Source organism: Halichoerus grypus, chromosome 1 (genome assembly GCF_964656455.1).
Source record: "Halichoerus grypus chromosome 1, mHalGry1.hap1.1, whole genome shotgun sequence".
Lineage (NCBI taxonomy): Eukaryota > Metazoa > Chordata > Mammalia > Carnivora > Phocidae > Halichoerus > Halichoerus grypus.
In genome coordinates, this window is record NC_135712.1 from 75460286 (window position 1) to 75485514 (window position 25229).

The 25229-nt window shown below is 38.0% G+C and overlaps 1 protein-coding gene and 1 long non-coding RNA gene across 2 annotated transcripts in view; one reads left to right on the forward strand and one right to left on the reverse strand.

Annotated features, from left to right (window-relative positions):
- The window catches only part of GMNC (geminin coiled-coil domain containing), a 36057-nt gene extending 16587 nt beyond the window's left edge, over positions 1–19470 (forward strand). The window contains exons 2-5 of the mRNA XM_036107953.2: positions 13855–14029; positions 15711–15799; positions 17163–17279; positions 18850–19470. Of these exons, the coding sequence (XP_035963846.1) occupies positions 13855–14029; positions 15711–15799; positions 17163–17279; positions 18850–19470 (1002 nt within the window). The remainder of the gene's footprint in view (positions 1–13854; positions 14030–15710; positions 15800–17162; positions 17280–18849) is intronic.
- A 3909-nt stretch (positions 19471–23379) lies between these two features.
- The window catches only part of LOC118545603 (uncharacterized), a 28346-nt gene continuing 26496 nt past the window's right edge, over positions 23380–25229 (reverse strand). The window contains exon 3 of the long non-coding RNA XR_004922162.1: positions 23380–23411. This is a non-coding gene — a long non-coding RNA (uncharacterized LOC118545603). The remainder of the gene's footprint in view (positions 23412–25229) is intronic.

Here is a 25229-nt window from a genome sequence, read left to right on the forward strand (position 1 = left end):
GTATGGTGATTAACGTAACATAATAAAATTAAAAAAGATGTAAATAAAAAAAGTTAAAAAAAGAACAAAAAACTTAGTGGCTTAAAGCAGTGATTCTCAATTGGGGCTGATTTTGCCACCCCCCAACAGACATTTTTTGATTGTCATCATTTACAAGGGGGTTACTATAGGCAGGAGGCCAGGGATGCTCGTAAATGTCCTGCAATGCACAGAATAGCCCTCCACAACAAGGAATTGTTCTGTCCAAAATATCAGTAGGGTGAAGCTGAGAAATCCTAGCTTAAAGAAATGACAATATTTATTTTGCTCAGGAATCTGCAATTTGGACAGGGCAGAGCTCAGGAGAATGGCTCACTTCTGTTCTACCCTGGGTCAGGCTAAAAGACCAGGCTGAAATCATGTGAATCCTCTCTCACGCATGTGGTTTGGTTTTGATACTGCCCATAGGTTGGGACCTGAGACTGTCAACTAGAATGCCTATCTCCTGTAGCCTGGTCTTTCTCGTAGCAGTGTGGCTGGGTTCCAAGGTTGAGTAGTGAGAGGAGGAGACAGAGAAATTAAGAAAGAAGTCATAACACCTTGTGATGTTTATTTAGTTGAGGCAGTCCCAAAGTCCCATGCAATTTCAAGAGAAAGGGAAACACACTTACGTCTTGATGGGAGTGGCAAGTTTCTAAAAGCACATACGCAAATGGAAACACTACTGTATCTCTTTTTTAAAAATATATCTGCCACACAAGCAACAAAGAATGATACATATTTTTAAAATAACTTCCATAAAATTATCTATAAACGTGCATGTGGACATTTTAGAATTCCTGGTAAGGTTAACAATTTTACACATCAGTAACCATTTGTTATTTTCTTCTATGAATATTCGTGTCTTCTGCACATTTTTTCTATTGTGATTTTAGAATTTCCTTATTTATTTCCATATATATTTTATTATGAATTTTCCTCCACATCTTCCAGAAAAACATTTAAACTTCTTAAAGGGATAGAAAAATACAAGAATCTGGCATAGAAAAAACAGGAGAGACAGAAGAAATTAAAGAAACGCAAAGTTGTCGATGAAGACCAGAAGAAGGGTAAAAATTAGTGTGATGAAAACCTTTACCTTCCTATAGGCTCTACACTTACACAGCCAATGGAAGGAGGGAAATCTGGACCAAATTCTCAATATACATATTTATTTTGATATAAAAGACAAAACTGACCAGGGGATGGGTGGGGAACTGTGAGAAAAGAATATAATATGTAATGAAATACAATGATTTCAATGAAATGACAAGCTTCACAGCTGCTCTTAACACAGAATTGGAAACCAAACCTTCCCAATATTGTGTGCCTTGCTCTTTGTTCATAATGTTATTTATGGAATATTATTCAGCAATAAAAAGGAGGAAATCTTGCCATTTGTGACAATATGAATGGACTTGGAGGGCATTATGCTAAGTTAAATAAGTCAGAGAAAGATAAATACTATATGATCTCACTAATATGAGGAATCTAAAAACAAACAAAAAACCAAATTCATAGTTACAGAGAACAGATTGGTGGATGCCAGAGGTGGGGGGTGGAGGGGTTGGGGGAGTGGGCAAATGATTGAAGATGGTCAAAAGGTACAAATTTCCAGTTATAAGACAAGTAAATCATGGGGATATCACGTCTAGCATGGTGACTATAGTTAATAATACTGTATTGTATATTTGAAAGTTGATAAGAGGGCAGATCTAAAAAAGAAAGAAAAAATGTTTTTATCCTTAGAAAGTCCTCCTGCAGCCAGAGTCCAGATTAATATTAAGAATATAGTGCTTTTTGTGTTAGAAATAGACTAAATAATGATGCTTAAACAAGTGGCATAATATGGCTAATATAACTGCACTTTAATTTCAGGATATTATATAAGTTTTTCTAATGTTATTTAGAATACTCATTAGAATAACTTTTTAACAGTTCTGAATTATTATAAAAGAAAAACACAATAGCCTAGGACTTCATATTTAAAATGTGATTGCCTAATAAACACTGCAGAATTATTACAATCACTAATCATTCATAAAATAGCAACATTAATTAATAGCAAGATTGGAAGGACGTTTAGAGATCCAGGTTCTGATTCTAGCTTTGCATTAAACAATAAGTAGCCTTGGGCAACTCGTTAAAACTCTTGGGTGTGTCTTAGGAGATGAGAGATCAGATGAGATGAAGTCTAAAGCACCTTGCTATTCTAAAAATTATGAATCTACATATCTTAAACTTTGGGAATAATACAGGAAGAATGAAAAAGGATATTTTTGTATTGTTTTTAAATGAGAGCTAGTTCTACACAAGGTTTGGGGACCTGTATTGTCTAAGGTATAACTGGTTGGAGGAAGCACCTCAATTTGTAGACCCTCAAATTTGCAAGGCCATTCTTTTATCCAGTATTTGAAGATTTGGAAACAAATCTAACTGCACTCACCTTGTTAAAACCTTTCAATAATTTTCCACTGCTGTTAAAACAGAGCATGATGCTGACATGACTCCGTCTCAACCTACCACTCCAGCCCCATTACTCACCAACGTTTCTGTTTCCGGTATGTGTTTCAGGGCTTTTGCAGGTGCTCTTGAGTCTTCCTGGTTGCATATTTGTCTCTCCTTCTCCACCTGTTCAATTCCTACTCTTTCTTCAAGTTTTTGCTAAAATAGAGTTTCCTCAGGAAAATGTACCTAGACACCTCAGTCTACTCTTAGCTTTTTTCCCCTGGGACAAATAGGTTAGGGATGCGGTTCAACACTCACAAGGCACTTTATAATTCCTCCCTTTTTGTGCTTATCACAGTTTTAATTTATGTAAATATGTGTGCAATATTTCCTCCTAGGGTATAAACATAATTAAGACAGAGACTATGTATATTTTGTTCAGTGCTTTCTCCCCAGTACTTATGTAAGGCAGCATGAAATGGAAGAGAAGCTCACTTACTTTTTGAGGGAATCCGTTCTTGCCTTCATTAACTAACCTCCGTGCTTTCTGACCTTTTAAGGAGTATCTCCAGGGTTGGAGAACCCACAAATGCCCAAGAAAAACTTTCTTTTTTGACAACTCTATTAGAAGGAGCTTTAACTATTGAACGTAAAGCTATATCCCTGTAATTTTTATGTTTCTGTTTTGACCTCTGCCTTTACATAGAAAAAGTGATTCTTGAGGGTCATCAACTATGTAGGACTTTCTCTGTTCCATACATATATTTTCAGCTAGAACATAATCGTATTTCTAATGTAAAAGAAATAATGCAAGCATCATGCCTGTAGGGAAATGGCTAACTTTAGAAGAACAAAAGATGAGACCAAACTTTGTTCCACAAATAGCAAAAGCAATACGTTTAACTCACCGTTTATTAGCCTCGATAAAATAGAGGATTTAGTGAACCAGTTTTCACATTCTCCTTCTCTTCTGATTGCCCACTTTTTGGACAATTTCCTCCTTATATTCTTTATTTTTTAAATTTTACATTTTATGCAAGATATTGTCATCTACGTTAACTGTGTATTTTTTTTTTAATTTTCTAGAAATCCTGGTCTGCTCACAATCTGAAGTTTTCACAGGCATCAATGTGGGAGGAAGCTCAATTTGGTGACTTTTACCTTTGACTTGAACACTGATAAGGGATCTAGACCTGAAATCATCTGTATGATTTCATATATATTTGGATAACTTTTTTCTGATTATGAAAGCAAAACATGTTTCCTTTAAAATTTCAGGAATATGCAGGAAGGTGAAAATAGAATAATAATCACACTTCCCTTACAAAACCACAAACATCATTAATATGTTAGTATATTTTCTCTTTATTTCATTTATATAAATATGCTTGTATGCTTTTAATACATTTAATATAATATTGTTTGTCCATATCTTTAACTTTTTCCAAAAACATTTTCTATGGATATGCAATCCATGATATGGACATACTGCAATTTAATGAAAGAGTTTCTTATTATTGGATGTTTAGAAAGTTTTTACAAGTGTTTTTTATACTGATAAGATGAACAAAGTTGTACATGATTTTTGTTCATATTTATTTCTTTTATAAAAATTTTTGTGCTTGCTGACAAAATATATGGATAGTTTAAACTTCTCAAAATATATTTGCATATGGCTGAATTCCATGTATATTTTTTCTCCTGATTAATTATATTTTATTACATAGCATACAATTATTTCTTCATATATTTCTTTACATATAATCACACTCCTTTCTTTCTCTACTATGTTAAGAAACAAGCAACAGACACAAAAGGCAGGCACATGGAAATAAATGTTACCTTTATCACTTCAAGAAGTTTACTTGTCAAACATGACTTACATTTGTAGTTTTAATAGGCTTCCTAATATGCATTTCTGAATACTATAGATTTAATTGCCCTATCACAGGTGACACTGACCAGCCAACCCCCAGATGACGCTGTCTAACTGGGACAGAGCCTTCCCTGAAAGCTTTCTCCAGGGGAAGATGCTGTAGATGTTGACATTAATGTGGAAAACACATTTCCTTTTCTTCTTCCAATTTTTTTTAAGATTTTATTTATTTATTTGACAGAGAGAAACACAGAGAGAGAGGGAACACAAGCAGAGGGAGTGGGAGAGGGAGAAGCAGGCTTCCCGCTGAGCAGGGAGCCAAATGCAGGGCTTGATTCCAGGACCCTGGGATCATGACCTGAGCCGAAGGCAGACGCTTAGCGACTGAGCTACCCAGGCGCCCCTCTTCTTCCAATATCATCAGTCAAATAAATCTGTTTTTGTGGGAATCATTGCCCTTGTATAGAAAAGCCTGGAGTGGAGAATGAGTCTTTGTTTCCCAACACCTTTACACTGCCATCTGCAAGTATTTCAAAGCAGTGGGCCTCAGGGATTCCTCCAGATACATGCACGTGTATATATGCAAATATAAAAACATGTACATTTATACACTTCTAGATAGAATATGCAAAGAATATGCAAAGAATAATTGCTAATAAAAATTTTTAAAAGATGCAACTTCTACGATATGCAACCTGAGTTTTTACCAAGTGTATGCTAGGACGGTAAACTGTTTTTTAAAGAGCTTAGTCAATTTGCTTGCTTATTGACTATAAATGACTTCACCTATAAATGAAGCTATTAAAATTTCTTTGTATGTTTAAGATTGGCTATGATTTGGTCATGCAGTGCTAACCCTGCTGTTCCAAAGGTGGCAGCCAGTAAGGCTTCTGGTTGGATGAAGCAAAAACTGTGTTCACCATTGCCCTCTAAGGATTTTGGAGTTTTACTTTATTGCTGGCATGGTACTTTATTCATATTCGAATGCTTCTCTGTATTCATTCTAATAGCATTTGGCATTATTAATTTCATAGCAATTACAATTCTTGGTATTTTCTCAGATTGTTTTTTTAAATTTTATTTTGTTATGTTAATCACCATACATTACATCATTAGTTTTTGATGTAGTGTTCCATGATTCATTGTTTGTGTATAACACCCAGTGCTCCATTCAGTACGTGCCCTCTTTAATACCCATCACCAGGCTAACCCATTCCCCCACCCCCCTCCCCTCTAGAACCCTCAGTTTGTTTCTCAGAGTCCATAGTTTCTCATGGTTCGTCTTCCCCTCCGATTTCCTCCCCTTCATTTTTCCCTTCTTGCTATCTTCTTCTTCGTTTTTTTTTTTTTTTTAATATATAATGTATTATTTGTTTCAGAGGTACAGGTCTGTGATTCATCAGTCTTACACAATTCACAGTGCTCACCATAGCACATACCCTCCCCAATATCTATCACCCAGCCACCCCATCCCTCCCACCCCCCACCACTCCAGCAACCCTCAGTTTGTTTCCTGAGATTAAGAATTCCTCATATCAGTGAGATCATATAATACATGTCTTTCTCTGATTGACTTATTTCACTTAGCATAATACCATCCAGTTCCATCCACGTCGTTGCAAATGGCAAGAATTTGTTTTTTTGATAGCTGCATAATATTCCATTGTCTATATATACCACATCTTCTTTATCCATTCATCAGTTGATGGACATCTTGGCTCTTTCCATAGTTTGGCTATTTTGGACATTGCTGCATCGGGGTGCATGGGGTGCATGGGGTGCACGTACCCCTTTGGATCACTACATTTGTATCTTTGGGGTAAATACTCAGTAGTGCAATTGCTGGGTCATATGGTAGCTCTATTTTCAACTTTTTGAGGAACCTCCATACTGTTTTCCAGAGTGGCTGCACCAGCTTGCATTCCCACTAATAGTGTAGGAGGGTTCCTCTTTCTCAGATTGTTTTTTGAATGTATAAATGCTTCCACTGACTAGAGGTTGGCATTATGCTTTCATTTTGTGAAAAAGAAATGTGCAAAACAGAGTTTGGCTAGAAACAACCAAATTTCATTATTACAAACTTCAAGTTTCTTTGATTTGACTACAAGTAAGGTGATTTTTGTCACAAATTATTGGGTTAATAAGAAACCAGTTAACATTTTATAGATTATGGATTTCAAAAATATGGAACTTTAAATTCACTATAGCTTAACATTTTGTATGTAAATATATTTCTTTGTCTTCTGTTCATGGAAGATGTCACAATATTGCAGATTCTCTGATAATTCTAGGGCTAGAAGGAATCCAGTCCCAGCTGTCCTGTTTTGCTATTACACTCTGAACTAAGCTTTTTGAAGAAACCAGGCAGTGATGTCCTTATTTCTATTATCTTCAGGATAAAATTGGATGCCATGGTCACTGCCAATTCACCTTTCTGGTTTTTAATGCCTCATCAGCAATTCATCTACCAACCACTAGATCAAAAATCCTTAAGAGGGATTTCAGGATCAATAAAGGCTCTGAAGCCTAGTTTATGAAAATACTAGTGTAACGAGCATAAATTCCTTTTTTTTGAGGATTTATTTATTTGATTGAGAGAGAAAAAGAGAGAGAGAGAGAGAGAGACAGCGGGAGCATAGAGAGGGCGGCAAAAGGAAAGAGAACTTCAAGGAGACTCCAGGCTGATCTAGACCCGAGATCATGACCTGAGCCCAAACCAAGAGTTGGAGGCTCAACTGACTGAGTCACCCAGGAGCACCAGAAATTCCTTATGTTTCAAATCACAGCCAGATGAACATATCTCTGATGTATAGTAATTATAATAAGTCATTATTTTCATTTTTTCTAATGTGGTTGGAGTAATTGAGGAATAGAGTTGTATTTGGTTTTTTGTTTGTTTGTTTGGGATTCCACATCTCTAACCTTTGTAGTAATGTAAATTTAATTTCATTGTTTTGTATGTATTTTTATACTGGTGTTGAGATAATTTTATTCCAGTTTGGCCAGACAGGTTATCACAGAGCAGAGTTTCCCTCCTAGTGCACCAAGGCATGATGAGTTAAAGCCCTGGGAGATATTGGTGCCCCATCCTCAGGGTGGCCTGACAGCATCTAGAAGAAATGGAAACCCCCAAGCCTGTCAGGATAAACCTCAATTATTTATTCCAGCATGCCCACAAATATTATTTTCAAGTGTCATTTTATTGGAAAAGCCAGAAAACAATGCTACAGAGTGCAGGAAAGGCCTGCTTCACTTTGTACAATGAATACAGATCTTTATCCTTTTGCTAGTTATCCCTCAAATATGACATAGATAGTTAATATTTGAAAAATCTACCCTTAGACTTGAGAATCTTCAAATCTGTGAATATTATTATAGTGTATGATCTGCCTTAACATAATACAACCAAATACAACTGAAAAATTAAGCAATCACTTAATGAGTCAATAAATAAAGGGTTAAAACTGGTTATAAAGCTATTGAAATAAATTCTGGCTGGAACATCCAGAAAGTAGTATCATAAATTTTTATCTCCTTGCCCCGCCCCCCCCCCCCCCACACACACACACTTAGCTCTAAACTACACAAATCTAGTCAGGCCCTAATTAAATATTTCACTCTTTAATTTGTTCAAGGCCTTTCTCTTTTCTGGCTAATAACCTGATATAATTTTCTCAAACCTATTTTGTTCCTTTTCTGTTGCCAGAATTAACCATTGACTTTCTTGTGTATAAATACCTTTGTTCATGTAGAAACAGATTTACCATGGCATGTTATGGTATGTGCATGGTTACTAGAAGCTCTGCTGCCTGTGCTGGTAGCTAGTAGGCAAGACTCTGCTCAAACCAGCATGATTGATTTCCACACATGATTCTGGAAGGGTAAAACTCAAAACTATGCCTCAATGAGCTAAACATGTCATGGTTCTCCAGACTTGCTAAAATAAAATATGCAAGGGGTAAGTCTCCCAGTGTAAATCATCTACTGAACTGAATTTTCTCTAAGGGTTCTGCTTTTCTTTCCTGACATGTGAAAGCAGAAATACAATCTTTTTTATTGCCTGGAGATTCAGCTGTTGAAGCTATAGGGAAAGGCCATGTTTGTAAAGAGAATTTCTATATTGTTCTTTTATTATATATGCTACTGAATTCACTAATGAGGTAATCAAATAAAGTGTCCTCCAGGGGTGAAATAAAAGAACATTCCATATGCCAATCTGTTTATTTCCTTGGTCCACCACTGATCACACACTACCCTTTCCTGTCTGCAGACTTGGTTTGTGTGCAGGTCAAATTACCTTCTATTTTATTATTTCTTTGCCCTGGCAGGAGGTAGTACCCCAATTCAACAATTGGGCTGTTATTAGCTACCTCCCTTTTAACACCATCTCTTCAGCCACAATACAAAAGACAGTTTTTACTGATCTTATTGTTTATAGAAGAAAAAATAATCACCAAAGAAGTTGCACCTCTTTCTTTCAGAAACGTGAATAAAAAATGGCCAAAGGATTTCACATTATTGCTTACTTGACTCATTGAAGAAAAAAAAAAAAAAAAAACCTTCAAATAAACAAAAAAAATAAGGCTTATACCCAAGCAGTACATCTTTTGTTTTAAAATTTTATTTATTTAGGGCATCTGGGTGGCTCAGTTGGTTAAGCGACTGCCTTCAGCTCAGGTCATGATCCTGGAGTCCCAGGATCTAGTCCCTCATTGGGCTCCCTGCTCAGCAGGGAGTCTGCTTCTCCCTCTGACCCTCCCCCCTCTCATGTGCTCTCTCTCTCTCTCTCTCATTCTCTCTCTCAAATAAATAAATAAAATCTTTTAAAAAAATAAAATAAAATTTTATTTTATTGAGAGAGAGCGCGCGCGCATGAGTGGGGGGGGGAGGGGCAGAAGGAAAGGGAGAAGCAGGCTCCCTGTGAGGTGGTGCTCCTGCGACTAAACCACCCAGACGCCTCCCCCCCACCCAAGGAGTAGATCTTAAATAAAAAGATACGCTTAAATCAGATCTTAAGGATTTGGAAAATTTTCCATCGGTTTATGATTTCAGGTAAGCTTTATCTTGTGACTTATGTTCAATTATCAATAGCTTTTCACGGTTTAACTTTAGGGATCCCCTTACACCATATACACTCCCACTCCCACTAAGCTAAAGTAGCTAATGATTTCTGAAATGTCTCTGTGCTAAAATCCATCAAAGACTTTTAAAAAATATGTTTAGCTCTCAAAAAATCTGTTTAATAAATGTAGCTTTTATTTTCAGTTATTTTTAGCAGGCAAGACACAGCAGCATATACGTTCAGAGAATCTTCTACACATAACAATATGGGCTGCTATTTGTGATTTAGGCAGTGAATTTGGAGTTTTCACGCATTAGTGGTCAGCTTTTTAATAAGCTTCTCAGATACATAATTCTTCCTTAATTTACCATAGGAGCTGAGAATTTAGAGACCATGATAATATAGCCCCAGGTGTTTCAGGCTCAGAGAGTAGAACAGACCGCCGGTATATTTGGACCCAAAGCCTACGCCCTTTTGTTTCATGTCATGTTTGCTCAATTGCCCACTTTGTGTCATTTTTAGAGTCAAGAAATCATGTCTTCCAGAGGTTCACATATCCAATTTATGAGTTTCCAAAAACAAAACAACTCAATTCTCCTTTTTCTTCCCCTGGCTCTCATCAAAAAAATGATTAGGATTTTCTTTGCCATCAACAAGATCATCAATTCTCATAACCTAAACGGGTTTTTATCTGTTTCCCCCATCATCTCAGGGTCATATTGCCAGGGTATCCCCACCCCTTGTGCCACCCGCATTTAGTCACTCATTGAAATGCGTCATGTCGTGTAACCCCGTGTAAGACCCATGAGTCCTGCAGGCAGTGATCCTCAAAGCTGGTATTATTCACTTAAAAATGCTTGTGAACAAGCAGTGTGAACAGGAGAAAGCGTATCGATCAAGTCTGGTGTCTTCCTCCTCTTCCTCTTCTATTCCTTCCTTAATGTCAGACACAGAACACTTCAGGAGCATTTGCCGTGTCAGCCATTGCTAAGTTTTTTGGATGCTGAGTACAATCCAGTGCAAAATGAATAAAGGTCAAACTGGTTTAGAAAGAGGACTATGAAAGCCAGATTCTGAAGTTTTCTCAATCCCTACACGATGCCTGGATTAGTTTGCTAGGGCTTCCAGAACCACAGATGAGATGGCTTAAACAACATTTTCTCACATTTCCGGAGGCTGGAAGTCTAAGACCAAGGTGTCAGTGGGGTTATCAGTTTCTCCTGAGGCCTTTCTCCTTGAGGCAAATGGACACCTTCTGGCTGTGTTCTTACATGGCCTTTTTTCTGGGTACGTGATCTTCCCTGGGTCTCTTCCTCTTCTTACAAGCACCAGTCTTACTAGATTAGGGCATCACCCTTATGATCTCTTAACCTTGATTCTCTCTTTAGAGCCCCTATCTCCAAATACAGTCACATTCAGGGTTGGAGATTCAACCTACAGATCCTGAGATAATATTACTCAATCCGTAAAAGTGCCCATTACAGGAATTGCTATAATGTGCAGTGAGAAAAAATAAAATAGAATTATGATAGTTAAGAGCAAGGATGCTGGAGCCAGAGGTTCAAATCCAGAGTCTGCTACTTGCTAATTGTGTAATCATCGGTCATGTTTCTTAACTTCAGTGCTTCATTCATCATCCACTGAAACAGGGACAATAAGAGCACCGGCCCCCTAGGTTATTGCCAGTTGAAATAAGAGTTGGCTATTAGTAGTAGATGGATGGTTTCAAAAATGATATTACTCTTTTTTCTCCTGTGGATTATAACATCACAGGAATCGTGAGAATAAAATGCAAGAGAAAAGATGGGGGGCGAACCAAATACTTTGAGAAGTATTTTTCTTAATCGTAATAACTTATTCTATATAATCGTAGTTGTGAAGATAGGACCAACACAGACACAGAGACTTTAGGTTCTTAAATTTGTAGCTTAATTAATTCTTTATTGAACACCCATGACAGGTTAGGAATAGTTCCAGGCACTTTGGAGACAACATTGAACAAAATGGATAGGAACGGCTCTTCCCCCGAAACTTTCATTCTAGAATGGATACAGATCATCTTCACATTTCACACCCACTTCAGGAGTTGAGGAAAATTAGATCTATCAAATAGTAGGAAAAAAGCCAATCAATTCACAACGTCATTCAGTAATTTGGTATTGATCACGTGGCCAGGAAATACACAGGAACAGTATTAAGTCTGGGGGCTGCTGCATCTGCACCCCAAGTGCTGCTCTGATCCCTGAGACCCTGCTTTAGGCTTTCTCCGACCCGAACGCCCTGGCGGGCAGGACCGACTAGTCCGCCCCGCCCTGCCCGGGGAGCCGGGTTCGCCCCGTCGGGCCGGCCGCGCGGTTCCCCTCCCACCCCAACTCCCCGCAGACCGCGGGCAGAGAGCAGGCAGCGAGCGGGCGCCGCGCGGGTTTCGAAGCCGCGCAGCGCACCGGGACGCTGAGCGCCGCGGCAGGTCTCAAGGTCCCCGCGCGGCGGTCGCCGTGAGTGCCAGTGACTTTGGCTTCAGGTCTCCTGACCCACGTCACCAGTTTGACAGCCTCGCACCAAATCAGAAGGCGGCGCTCGCCGGGAGTCCCCGGCGTCACTGGGAGCTCCCGTAGATTAGAACTCGCCTCTCCTAGCTCCTCCCCTCAGTCCCATTTAAAGCTCCCACTGGCTTTCCGAAAAATTGAGGGCTCAGTTTCTGCAGCGCCTTCTTCCACTGCAAGATGGTAAGTGAGGAGCCGGCGTTTAGGTAATGCGCTGGGGAAACCTGGGGGCTCTGAGAGCTAGTAAGCTTTGCATTTATAATTTCTTCCGCCTTGGATGCAAGATTTCTCTACTACCTGCCCATTAAAAGGGCCTTCTCTGCTGCCCCAGCTGCTTTTGCTTCTCCCCTATCTTCTCTCTCTCTCTCCCTCCCTCCCTCTCTCCCTCCCTCCCCCCCCATTCCCCATCTCTCTCATCCTTTCACCCGCTGTGTTATTTCTACTCTCTGTACTTTCTCTCAACTTTCTTTCCCTCTATACTTGCACTCACTTTTCTTTCCACCTGTTTCCTCTAGATTATGTGCATATTTGCAAACACTTGGATTTGAGTTAGTCTAAGGGTATTTGAGATTTGTTTTCTTCTCAGGTGTCAATTGCATAATAGTTCAGATTTGATTTCAATAATAACCTCAGGGAAAGAGCCTATGAACATGCTTTTAGAATAAAAGAAAATAGTCCTTGATAAACTTTAGGCTGAATTTCTTTGGTCTGCACTGCCCAAGCTGGACTTGCTTCAAGACTGGATTTTTTCAAAATTTACTGGGAATATTAACAAATTGTGACTTAATTAACTTTTCTCTGTGTCTCTCTCTTATTATTATTTATTTTCTCTCTGTTTATATTATGCCCAAGAAAGTCCTCAAGTCAACAAAGGACTTGTAGTGGTCAAAAAGAGTTTGTCCAAAGCTGGGCTCTGCTGAAATGAATGGCTTTTTACCTGATTAAACATTGACAAATAATTAAGAATGGGCTGTTGTACAAATTAACCCAGGAAGGCTGCATACCTGCCCCTGCTTGGACATTTGGAAAGAGTGTGTGTTTGAAGTTTAAGGAGTCGGGGGCAGGAGGGTGTTCACTGGCTCAGAACACAGTGGAGAATACATGCCAGGCAGTTAGTAGTGGCAAGATAACTTTGGAAGGGCATAGAGACCTAGTGCTGGAGAGACCTAGAGCCTGCTATCTCGGCTGACTAACATATTTCAGCTTTGATGATATGTTTACTTGGAGTGACTATATGTGACTGTGCTTGGGGTTAGGAGCAAAATGTATTTAGTTATCTCTGGAATATATCTATATGTCTATACATCCATATCAAACCATTTGGACCACTGTAGGATCCAGCAGCATTTAAAGCCAGAGGAAGGAGGAAGGAAGGAATGGGGCAAGTTGATAATTGAGAAACTAAGAAGCTAAAATAAGGAGATTTCCTTATATGTCATGTTCAGTCCATTTCAGCCTTAGCATTCTGGGCTCTTTGTCTTTCAAGGTTATTAGAAATATAATTAAGGTATTTGCTAGAAAGAGCTAAATAGTTCTTACATCTTTCAATCAGTAAGTAGAATTCCTTTTACTTAGATCCTGGATAGCCTGTTAGATGACTCAGTCATGGCAACAGAAAATACTCTTGGATATTTACAAATTTGGTCCATCCAATACTAGCCTGTTCTTTGCTGGGAGGTCCTAGGGAAGGTACTGGGTAAACCAAGATGCTGATTCCCTTTTAGTAATTATGTATTTTGACCACTTGAATTAATCTGGAATCTATGCTTAACACTTGTACTGTTTTTGATTCATTGCATGTAATTTGTGCCCCTTTCTCCCATCCTTATTCCGCTCCAAATCCCAATCACCCCATCTCCTGGGACCCTCCCCACCCCCACCCCAATCCCTCATACTGACTTTCACAGAACACTGTTCTGCCTTGCCAAGACCAGTACTTTGTAGGAGGCCAGAGCTATAATTGCCCGTATTCCACTACAACGTCAGAATCTAGTGTTGACGTTTCCACGGAGACTTGGGTCTCTTTCTGGGCTGCTGGTCTCCTGGACAACAAAGAGCCCCAACAAGCACCACAGGCACAGGGTAAGTTCTGCTCTTCTGCTTTCCTGGTAGGTCTGAAGCCCTTTTCCAGCACCCGTAGTTGCAAAGCATCATGGCCTAGAACCCTGTAGAAGAAGAGATTCTATGGGAAGTTGAAGAAAGCCCAAAGACTCCTGCATTTTACAACCTAAATAACCTGCTTTTCTATACTTGCCAGATAGTGAAAATGGGAATCACCCCCTTGTCCACTGGACAATATGTATTTCTCCCCACACTTAACAGTTCCTGGAGACTTCCAACCCACTGAAGGGTTTTGGGTTGGGTCAAAGTTTTATAAACAATACTATGAGATGCTTTTGGAGTCAAGATACCAGTTGGAGCATTTCTTTTGGAATTCAGGAAAGTTTCCCTGGGTATAAGAGAGAAGCAAGGAAAACCACTAACTTACTCTTTTATTTCCTAAGGAAGTCCCATGAACAATGTCCTATAAGTGGAAAAAAAATTATTCCTTTTGGCCCAAAGAAGACTTCAACTTTGGAGGGAGAGATAACCCTGTGATGGAAAATTATGTATTAATTATCACCTGAGGCTGAGTAAATAGTATTTATAAATATTAAAGGAATTTATATATTAACACTCTGGTTTCTAGAAAAACTGGTAGGCACTTCAGAATTAAGTATCTATCTGTATTCCTGGTTCTACCACATTATTTTGTGTATGTGTGAATTTGAGAAAAAACAAACAAAAAGCCCCCAAATATTGAAACACACTTATATGTCAGGAAGGGAGTTGTTCAATTTCAGCTTTCTACCACAAACAACAGAGAAGACAGAATGCCCAAGAATATGAAACCAAACTGCATAAAATTTGATTTCTGTCTCCTTACTCATCATTCTAATTTAGTCAAAAATATTTCAGTAATATGTCAGTTTCAGTAGAGATGGGCAAGAGGCAGACTGACTAGATGAGGAAAATAAAATAAAAGTAAACCAATATAGCATGCCCACGCATAGTTTTTATTCATAGTTATAGTTTGCTATCAAATATGGAAGAAAAAAACTCTACAAAAGCATGAAAGACATACAAATGATGACATTTGAAATACATGAGTTCAGGGTACAGTTTTGAGATTTTCATCAAGGTCTTCAGAGAAGCAAGGTCCAAATTATTTTAAAGTAGGAAGTGCTACCACTTATAATTCTGAATACACTCCATCAGTTTTAACTGGCAAGCAAACAGGCAGAGATTTTCATCTGGGGAAAAAATGGTAGCATCAAGAATAGCATTTGATTCTAGAGCTAAACACTACAAGCACTAAACCTTAGAAAATAAGATAGAAACCTGCAAAACATAGTGGAATTGCAATGTTATGCCGAGTGGGGGAAGGATCAATAAATATTTGAGTGAATTCATAGTGCAGATAGGATGGTTTTTGTAAACTTAGCCAGTGGGAATTTATATGTAAGGAAGAAATGTGACCTCTTAGCTCCTAAAAATTCACCCCTTCAGCCATTTTGGCATAAAGTCTATAAGTATTTGTCTTTCGTAGCATGCTTATCCCTTCTGAAAGGCTTTAAATATGTTGTTTCTTGTGTAGAGGCAATAGCTATTTTTAGAAAGGTAATTGAATCTATTAAACTGTCTGAAATCCTTCAGTGAGCCCTGTATTACACAAAAACTGCAAGTGTGTTTTCTCAATTATCCATTTGGTATTTTCACAAAGAATCACCCAGTGACTCCGGTTTCCCTGTTCCTAACTCATGTTCGTGGGAAGAGGCTCAGCTTTCCTCCCAGCTCTACAGAAACAAGCAGGTATGTGTAGATCATCAGAACCCTGAGACTGGACTGACGTGCTCTATGTAGTCTATTCTTCTTCTTTTCTTCTTTTTAGTTTTATTTTCTGTTTAATTTCTTTTTTTTTTTTTTTGAGTTAGTTTCAGGTGTATAACATAGTGATTCAACTTCTCTATACATTATACTCATCGCAAGTGTGGCTACCATCTGTCACCATACAACATGATGACAGTATCATTAACGGTATCCCCTATGCTACCTTTTATTCCCGTGACTTATTCACTCCATAACTAGAAGGCCGTACCTCCCTCTCCTCCTCACCCGTTTTGCCCATCCTCCTACCTTCTACCCTCTGGCAGCCATCAGTTTGTTCTCTATAGTTATAGGTCTGATTCTGCTTTTTGTTTGCTTATTCATTTGTTTTGTTTATTAGATTCCACATATGAATGAAATCATATGGCATTTGTCATTCTCAGTCTGACTTATTTCAGTTCCCATGCAGTTTATTCTTAACGTCGTCCCTTAATGTCACCTTCCTTCTTTTCCCTTGTTAAATTCATATGTTGACTTTCAGCTTAGAACCAAAGTGGATATATGTCCAGAGGGATGGACGTGAAGATAGGTGATCAGTGTCACAGGGAGAAACAACAACAGAGTCAACAACAATATCCAAAACCCTCTAGGAGGACCTACAGTCAGGCCCTGACTTCATACATTGTAGTTATATGACCTCTTGAATCCTCTTTTACCTTACCTATGACACTGAAAGATTTATGCTGCCTTCCTCAGAGGGCTGTTGGAAAGACCAAATGATATACTGAATGTGATTGTATTTTTAATCCATAAACATAGCTCATCACTTGGAGAAGGGAGGATGATTATAAAGTTTTGCAAAGACTGCTTCATTTTCCATGTTTTATTTGTTGTTGTTCCTGACAGAGTAATTTAATCTAGTGGATATACAAACAGATCAATCTGAAGATGAGGGAAGCCAACCCCCCCCCTTGTTTTTCTTCTTTTCTTAACGTGCAAGGAAGGAGTCCAGTGAAATCTTTCTAAACACCTTTTTCTATATTTAAACAGTTGCACGCAGCTCATTTTCCTACAGACCTTCCCGATTCCCTTGTGGTTACAATCTTAAAAGTCATATAATCTCTTCAAATACTTTGCAGTGAATAAAAATTTCAGAGCACAAAAATGAACAATGGGGTGGTAGGTGGGTGTAGATTGAATTTAGGCCTTAGAGGCAAGGGCCCCCTGAGGTTTGGTTCATAAATAGAATAATAATCAAGTTTAAGCAGGTTAAGGATCAGTGGCATTATTATAAGGTTACAAAGTCAATATAGTAAAGGAGCCTTCACCATTGTATGCTTTTTTGCAGCTCCAAGATACTCTGGTGCAGAAGGAAGAAGAACTTGCTAGGTTACATGAAGAGAATAATCATCTCAGACAATACCTGAATTCTGCTTTGGTTAAATGTCTTGAGGAAAAGGCCAAGGTATGTAACTATCCCCTTTATAAGAGCAAAGCAGTGATCTGAGAACAGAGACCATTTGGGTAAAACTGCTTGATTAAGTGTAGGAGGTGTATTGAACAGCATGGCTTCAAAGGCATTCATAGGCTAGATGGATTTTTCTGAAAGAAATATGGCACTTCCTCAAGAATTTTTATGTATCATTTCTTGGAAGTATCTAGACTGCATATTTTAGCCATTTATTACAAAAAGAGTTGCTTAAGAATCAAAAGACAGTCCAGGGAATTGCTAAGACAGCAGAGGTTAATCAAAAGACAGAGTTAAATGGATGGACCACTGGAGTGGGAATCAGATCTGAAAGACACTCTGTTCTTTTAATTATCTGCTTGACTTTTGGTAAATCTCTCTGTCACTTAGCTTCACTTACCTTCATCTGTAAATGCAGGGGCTAAAAGATCCTTTAAGAATCTCTCCAGCTCTAAAATGTTATGAAAAGGACTGGAGCCCAGATCTCTTCCCTGACAATTATATATTGCCAATTACATTATCTTTTAGTGAATGTTTTTTCTTATACTTTTAAAATGAACTATTTCTAACTCAAGGACAAATAGCTTGTCCACAATCTCTTTCTATTCTTCTTCCTTTCTTTTGGGTTTTGTATTTTTGTTTTCTTTTTGCCATTCTGTTATCATTATTGCTTCCGTCATCAATCTTTACCTTGCCGCTAGACAAGCTGCATTATTTGATATTATTTAATTTAAATTGATGATGCATCTTACCATTTTCACTGGAACTAACAGTTCAGAGAAAAAAGGGTACCATATCTGATTCCTTTACAATTCAGTTACAATCCAGTCAGCTTTGTTAAGAAAAGGAGCACATTTCACAGTTATTAGCTTGGGCTCCTAACTCCAGCCACCATTTTATAAAAAAGGACATGTATTAAATTAGTAAATGATATTGATTAGGCAGGTTTTTTTCTCTTTTCCCCAATTGTTCAAGATGTGGAATAATACATATCACATGAGAGTGCTATGAAAGTTAACAAAATAAGAAGAAGCAGTGTCATTGTTTCAATCAGTTGCTCTGTCTAGATTCAGATGACTTAGATTTAATCTAGGCTGCATGATCCTCAATAAGTCACATAGTGCCACTATATATGCCTGAGGCATATCCACTAAAGTGGATTTAATAAAATGAGATTACTATGCATGTAGTCAGTGTTCAATACATGATAGTTGCTATTATTGTCATTATTATAAAAATAATTAGTTCCCTGAATTGAAAATTTAAAGACATTATTTCTTTCAATGTTTTTAAATGATTCGTAAATAACATGAATTGTGGTTTCCAGGTAGTTACTTGTCATTATAGATTTTAATTTAGAAATAGAAACCAATCCAATTACTTTTACGTATGTGTGTGTGTGTGTGTGTGTGAGAGAGAGAGAGAGAGAGAGAATAGAATTTTAATCACATTTTCTAAGGAATTAAGGTGACTAGTAAATATATGAAGGAGTTTTAATTAGACAACAGTAAAGAAAATGATCTTGGTTGACTATCTGACTGTATATTTTCAAATACTACTTCCTTAGAAATTGCTGTCATCAGATGAGTTTTCCAAAGCATGTGGACAATTCAGAAAGGGAAAGAGGAAACCCAAAGAGCAAAGATATTTTCCTCCTGAGATCCCCCATCACAAAAATGCCAAGAGAAACCTCTCTCGTGAATTTGCTAACTGTGAAGAACAGCCTGGGCCCCCTGTGGACCCCTGGGTTCTTCAAACACTTGGGTTAAAAGACCTCAACACCATCGATGACACTTCATCAGCTAACTACAGTGCCCACTCCTCTCATCCCAGAAGAATTGCCAGCACATTTCCCCCATTTCTGGATGATGCAGTTGATTATGAAAATGTCCCCAGGGAGGATCTGCCAATTGACTATGGAGATGACCGAGCAACCCGGTCACATAGCACTGCCAGGCACAGGGAAGATTTTCACTTCCTTTCTCAACTTTCAAATCCGCCAGGAGGGCTGCAAACTCCTCCTTACTATACTTCTGATGTGTCACCCAATAAAACAGAGATGGCCTTTTCCACATCCCTAAGCCCTCACTGTAATGTGAAAACTCATTCCTTCCACCAGGGACAAGCCTTTGTTTGTCGAGATGAGGAGGGAGGCTGGAAGTTTACCTGGGTCCCTAAGCAGTCTTAGTGACCCCCTTCTATCACAAAAGGCTGCCATAAACTCTGTTTACAACGAACCTCTCTTGCACTTGAACCTGACTATTTGGAACATGGAAGCTTTTGCCCCGACTGTCTCCTACCACTTTAAATGTCACTCTCAATTACCCACTTAAACCTGCAGAGAACAGCTTCCAAGAATCCATAATGAAACATGCCTACTCTTCTTTCACCTAAATTTTACTTGTTTACACACCAACACCTGCTGTTGACTTCCTCCCTTCACCCTGTACCTGAAAAGGTATTTTCTGATTGCCTGAATATTCCTTTGAGGCCTACATCTACGGTTCTAATTATAGCAAGTCTTAACAGCTTTTCTCCTTTCATCAAGCAGTTTAAATGTTCACAGCCTCCACCCTCGCACTTTTATCCTGCCCTGCTCCTCTTCATTTCTGAAAACTGCCTTTAGAGTGAACACTATTATTGCTCCAGGTGCCTGTTATTGAGTGTTCAGATTGTGGGGGTGAGGTAGAAGCAAGGGTCTCTGGCCATCATCATTCCCAAAGACATAGTATATAGATGTGAGCAGGTAAGTGTCCCGTGGTGGAGTTGACAAAGAGCCTCTTCAAAGAGCTGTAACTCTACTGAATAAGAAATACTACTGATAAATTAAAAGATGAAAGAGAATTAAGAGGACTTCAAAAGGCGCTACGGTATATCAGCTTCTGCAGGCACTCGCATTGCCTCTTTAGCCAACATGACTCAAACTAGAACATGTTGAGGGACGTTTGGTAACAACAAGTCACCATCCGAATTGCCCAGATGCTGTCAAGCTTCTGGTACCGCAAGTGTAGTCTAGCCCGGCTCTGCCATTGTCTCCCTCATTCATTCACTTATTCATCTAATCATTTTTTTCATTCATTGGCCCATGCAAAATACTTGTACAACACCTACCATGCACCCAGGGCTGTGCTATGGGGTGGGGTGGTGATAAAATAAATGTGAGCAAGCTAGACCTTGTGGCCATCCTCATGAGACTTAGAGCCACTTTTTTGCTGTGACCTTGAGAAACCCACTTCCCAAGTGTGAAGATTCAGTTTTCCTGGCTGCAGAATACAGAAGCTGGATGAGATCATCACTAACATTCTATAAACTGAGGCTGGGTCCGTCAACTTTACTCCAACACTGCCATCCCAGCTCACTCTTCTCTTTAGTTTTGATAGACACTATAGGTATACTGGGTGAGATTGACATACAATTTTTTTAAACGTGAGCCATTTGTAGTTGACACAAGAAACCATTGTCTGATCACAGTATTCTTTTCCTGGCATGAGCCCATGTTGTAGGTTAATTCAGTCTAACTATGTGAGAGTAACTTGCATCTAACAAATAGAGACATTAATTTTTAAATAAGGGTGCATAAATTTAATGAAAATGTTGACATCAAAGATTTCTCTCTTTCTAAATAAAAAAAATATATTCTTAGTGCTCCTGTTAGTTCTCCTCAAGCTCCATATCTTTCGTGGAATAATTTACATGTCAAAGATATGCACCTCTGTTTTTTTGGAGAAAACTTCAGTTAGCGATAAAATCCACCATGTTGAACCTCTTTCCTGTTTTTCTGTTTTCCACCTCTCGATAAGTCATGTTGTACCATCAGTGCCTGAAAACATGAGTGTGTGCCCTTTGGGATTCTTTGTAACCAAGACATGACTTTTGTTGTTTTTGCTATTTGGCTTTTCTTTATTTTGGTGATTGTGAGCAAGTAATCTGTTTAGAAAGTTTCCTTACCACCTAGTTTTCTTTATAATCCATGAAGGAGAATCTAAGATATTAACTAATATTACTCTCCAGAGTATTTTCATGACTTAGGAAGAGATAGAACACATTCTATTTTCTAAAAAACAAAAAACAAAAACAAAAACAGTAACAAAGAAGTGCCTTTTACACTGCAGGATCTGTGCCCTTGGTGGGTGTAATTTATCTTTTTAAAATAACAAATTTAAGATAAGATTAAAGAATTAAAATTGGTTGTACTTTAATACCCTAGGAATCAAGAAAGCAACATAACTACTTTAAAATGTTAAATGATCTAGCTGTAAAACAAAATTGATCATTCAACAAATATTTATTTCGCATTTTTGTGTGCTTTATCATGTGCTATGTACCATGAGGAAACACCCAGGCTTCCCACAATGCATTTAGTAGAAACAGAGCCTCATAAAATGTAACCATTTTTAAATGAAACTTGGTCTCAGCCTGGTTTAAAGAAATTATAGTACACTTGTGATAAATTATGGTAACTTGCTCTGGCTTATACCATGGATGAAAGAAAATTACCACATCTTCTTGAGACTACGTATCTATAGACATTTGATACTCATTTGCATTATGTATAAAAATTCTTTTGTTGATGTTTGAGAAACTGAAAATTTGTCTCACCTAAGTATATGTTCTAACTATTATGGTTTTACCATGCCAATCCACTAAATCACAGTTAATATCGTATTAATGTAAAATGAGAAATAAAAACTTAATACTTGTGCTTGTGATGGATACCTTTATATTGTGTATAACATTTTCCAGTCATGGATTTTCTTCTCCTAGGTTTTAACCATGATCCTATTGATCTGTACCTTTTTTGTATGATGTGTATGGCCAGACCAATCTTCAGCATTTAAGATTGAAGGGTTCTTTTCCTTTTCTACGATACATTAATAAGGCTTTCAGATATTAAGGGGCCTAAAGAGTCAAGTGCTTTGGGGGCACAGCAACCTAACCTCCCATAAAGACGAGTATCTGACATCAATTTTTAAAATTTGACGACATTTCCTATATTCTCTGATCATCTGAAAATAAAGCTTACTTGTATCTTGCTAATATCTGGAGAATAAGGGCACTCGAAAGCCTCAGTTATGCAGGTGACACTTAATGAATGGGATTAATTTTTTTTTTTAAAGATTTTATTTATTTATTTGAGAGAGAATGAGATAGAGAGAGCATGAGAGGGGGGAGGGTCAGAGGGAGAAGCAGACTCCCTGCTGAACAGGGAGCCTGATGCGGGACTCGATCCAGGGACTCCAGGATCATGACCTGAGCCGAAGGCAGTCGCTTAACCAACTGAGCCACCCAGGCGCCCTGAATGGGATTAATTTAAAACTGCAGTGATGCTAAACTATAATCTTGAAAAACTGGAAGAAAAAAGAACTGAATCAATGGGAAAAAATTGTTCTATTTTATCTATTTCAGAAAAAAATATTTTTTTTCAATGTGACAAATGAATTCAACAACCAACCTACATCAAAGGTTCAAAGAAAAGTGTAGAATTTAGACACCCAGTGATAATTTTTTATAAGCCTACTTCTTGTCTATAAAGTCAGGATACACAAATTTACATTTGTTTCAGTTTACCAAAAGATTCATGTGGGTAAATATTAGATGCATCATTTTTTCTTTATTTTTCATGAAACCGAATAAAGTTGGTTTACAAGCTATAGATGCATGACATAGTATATTTCTTAACATATTTGTCATATTTTTATCTGCATTTTTTGTTATGTGAACAAAACCAGACGCCCAGTTTTAATTCTTATGATGGATATTCTATAAATGTAAAATATAATTTAACATTTAATATTTTAAGTGACTTTGATTTGTGATTTAAAATATTTCTAATCATATGTGAGTCAATTTTGTAATGAATCCATGTCTAATAAATAAATAAATGGCAAAAGCTTACTTGCTCCTACTTTTGTCCCTTATTTTAGAAATGTTTTTCAATGAATTGAACAACAGACTAACAAAAAGTTTTCTGTTCTCATTTCTGCCACAAATATTATGCATAGAAACAATATGTATTTTAATTTCCAAATAGTGGTAAGATTAATAATTGAGGTACTTACTCAAAAGATAATAGCCTGTGTCCAGCTCTGCAGAAGATAAAGGATAAAATATGTGCTCAAACCAACTTGCCTATAAATGAGAGAAACATAAACATGCTTAATCAAAGCAAGGGAATAATTAGCTCTCATAACTGACAAGTCTATGCTTTAGCTATGGCTGGATCTAGGTGCTCAAGGAATATTGTCAGGAATCTGGTTTGGGATCTAAAAGAAGACTGATGAATAGGAACGGATTCTGGAAGGGTGTTGAGATAGTACTTGCTACACAAAAGCATGACAAACCAATATGGGATAGGTAATGTAAATTTGAAGAGCAGCAAGCTATATCCCATAAGATGTTCTCTAGTTTTGTGACCTCTCCTTGTCCTTCACACTGTAATTCCCCAAGATGAATAAAATACCTCAGTTAAATGTTCTAGTTACAGAGTCTGGCATATGAAAATCATGGGCAGACTTCCCCTAAGTTCACTAGTAGGCCGTATATCCCTAAGAGGAAGATTAATATTGATAGAAGATGGTTTGAGACTTGCATATCAGGCCAGAAACCCACTGCTATGTGGAGATTCTCCTATAACCAGTCATGGATAACCTGGCTTTTATTTAGTGTCCTTACAAGGATATTTGATTGATTTTTTTCTTGGAGAACATTACACCTATGCCTCCCTCACTTTAAATGACCCTTGAATGTCATCAGGACAGGTTATTGGAAACATCAGGAAGAAGTAAGTATCTTGATCCCCATTTTACAGATGAGAAAACTGGCTCTAAGTTTTTTATGGATCATGTTATAATAAGTAGTTGAGGCCCAAGGTAAACCCTGGCACTGACTTTGGGTCCAATTCTCTTTCTACTATGTCACACAATGATGATGTTTGGGACCAGTAAATGGGCTTACAGTCCTGTTACAAACTATTGTAGGTCTCAGAGCCAGGGGCCTGGAAGTATGGAGGGGCTCTGACATCTTTGCTTACATTCACTGGAGGGCTCACCTGGGTCCAGGTCTCTTAATCCTATCATTGCTAAAAGGGACTGTTCACAAGACACCTAATTCATCCTCTATCATTTCATTAAAAAAGAAGTGAATAAATTGAAAATTATTGCAGAAATTTGAGATAAAAAGGGTAGGATGGGGAAGGTATAATACTCATGATAAAAAGTATTAATATGCTTCTTAAGTGAAAAAGGTTGGATTAATGAAAAGAGAAATATCTCTTCCAATTGCTTCTGCTAATAGAAAGGCTTAATGTAGCACTTCATGAACAATGCTCATGCAGGCTCTCTCTTCTCCTCTTGTATGGGAAATAGATTTTATACCTGTTTGAGTAATTGCCTTACTCCCTTTCCTGGCAATCCTTTTAAGTATAACTCTAAGGGACAGTAAAGTAATTGAAGAAGCATATTTACAGTGCTGATCCCACTCCTAACACACAGGAGGCATTCGATACGCTCACTTTGGAAATCAGGGGTTAAATAATACCTTTTCAGGGAAACAGCAGATTTTTTTTTTTTTCCCTCATCTCTCTTCCAAGCTTATAATCTGAAATAATAAGGCACAGAAAGGGTGTTTCAAGGTGATTTCTTAATACCTAGTGGCTGGTCCCTCTGGGATGAGACCCAGGATTTCAGATCTATAACCATGAGCTTTCTAAAGGTAATGTTTCCTCAGGGACCCCAATTGCTCTGAACCTGAGAGCAGAGGCCCTTTAATAAGTGTGCAGTGAGAAGTCAGAACCTCTTGTTTCAGTCAGGCAAAAAGCCAAAAAACACCCCCCTTTTCATTTGGTCTCCTGCGATTTGCTGCATTACAGAAGCCACAAAGTCATTCTTCCATCCCTGGCACGTAGGGGAGTTGTCATGGGTGGGAGAGGGGAGTGGCATCTGCACAGTG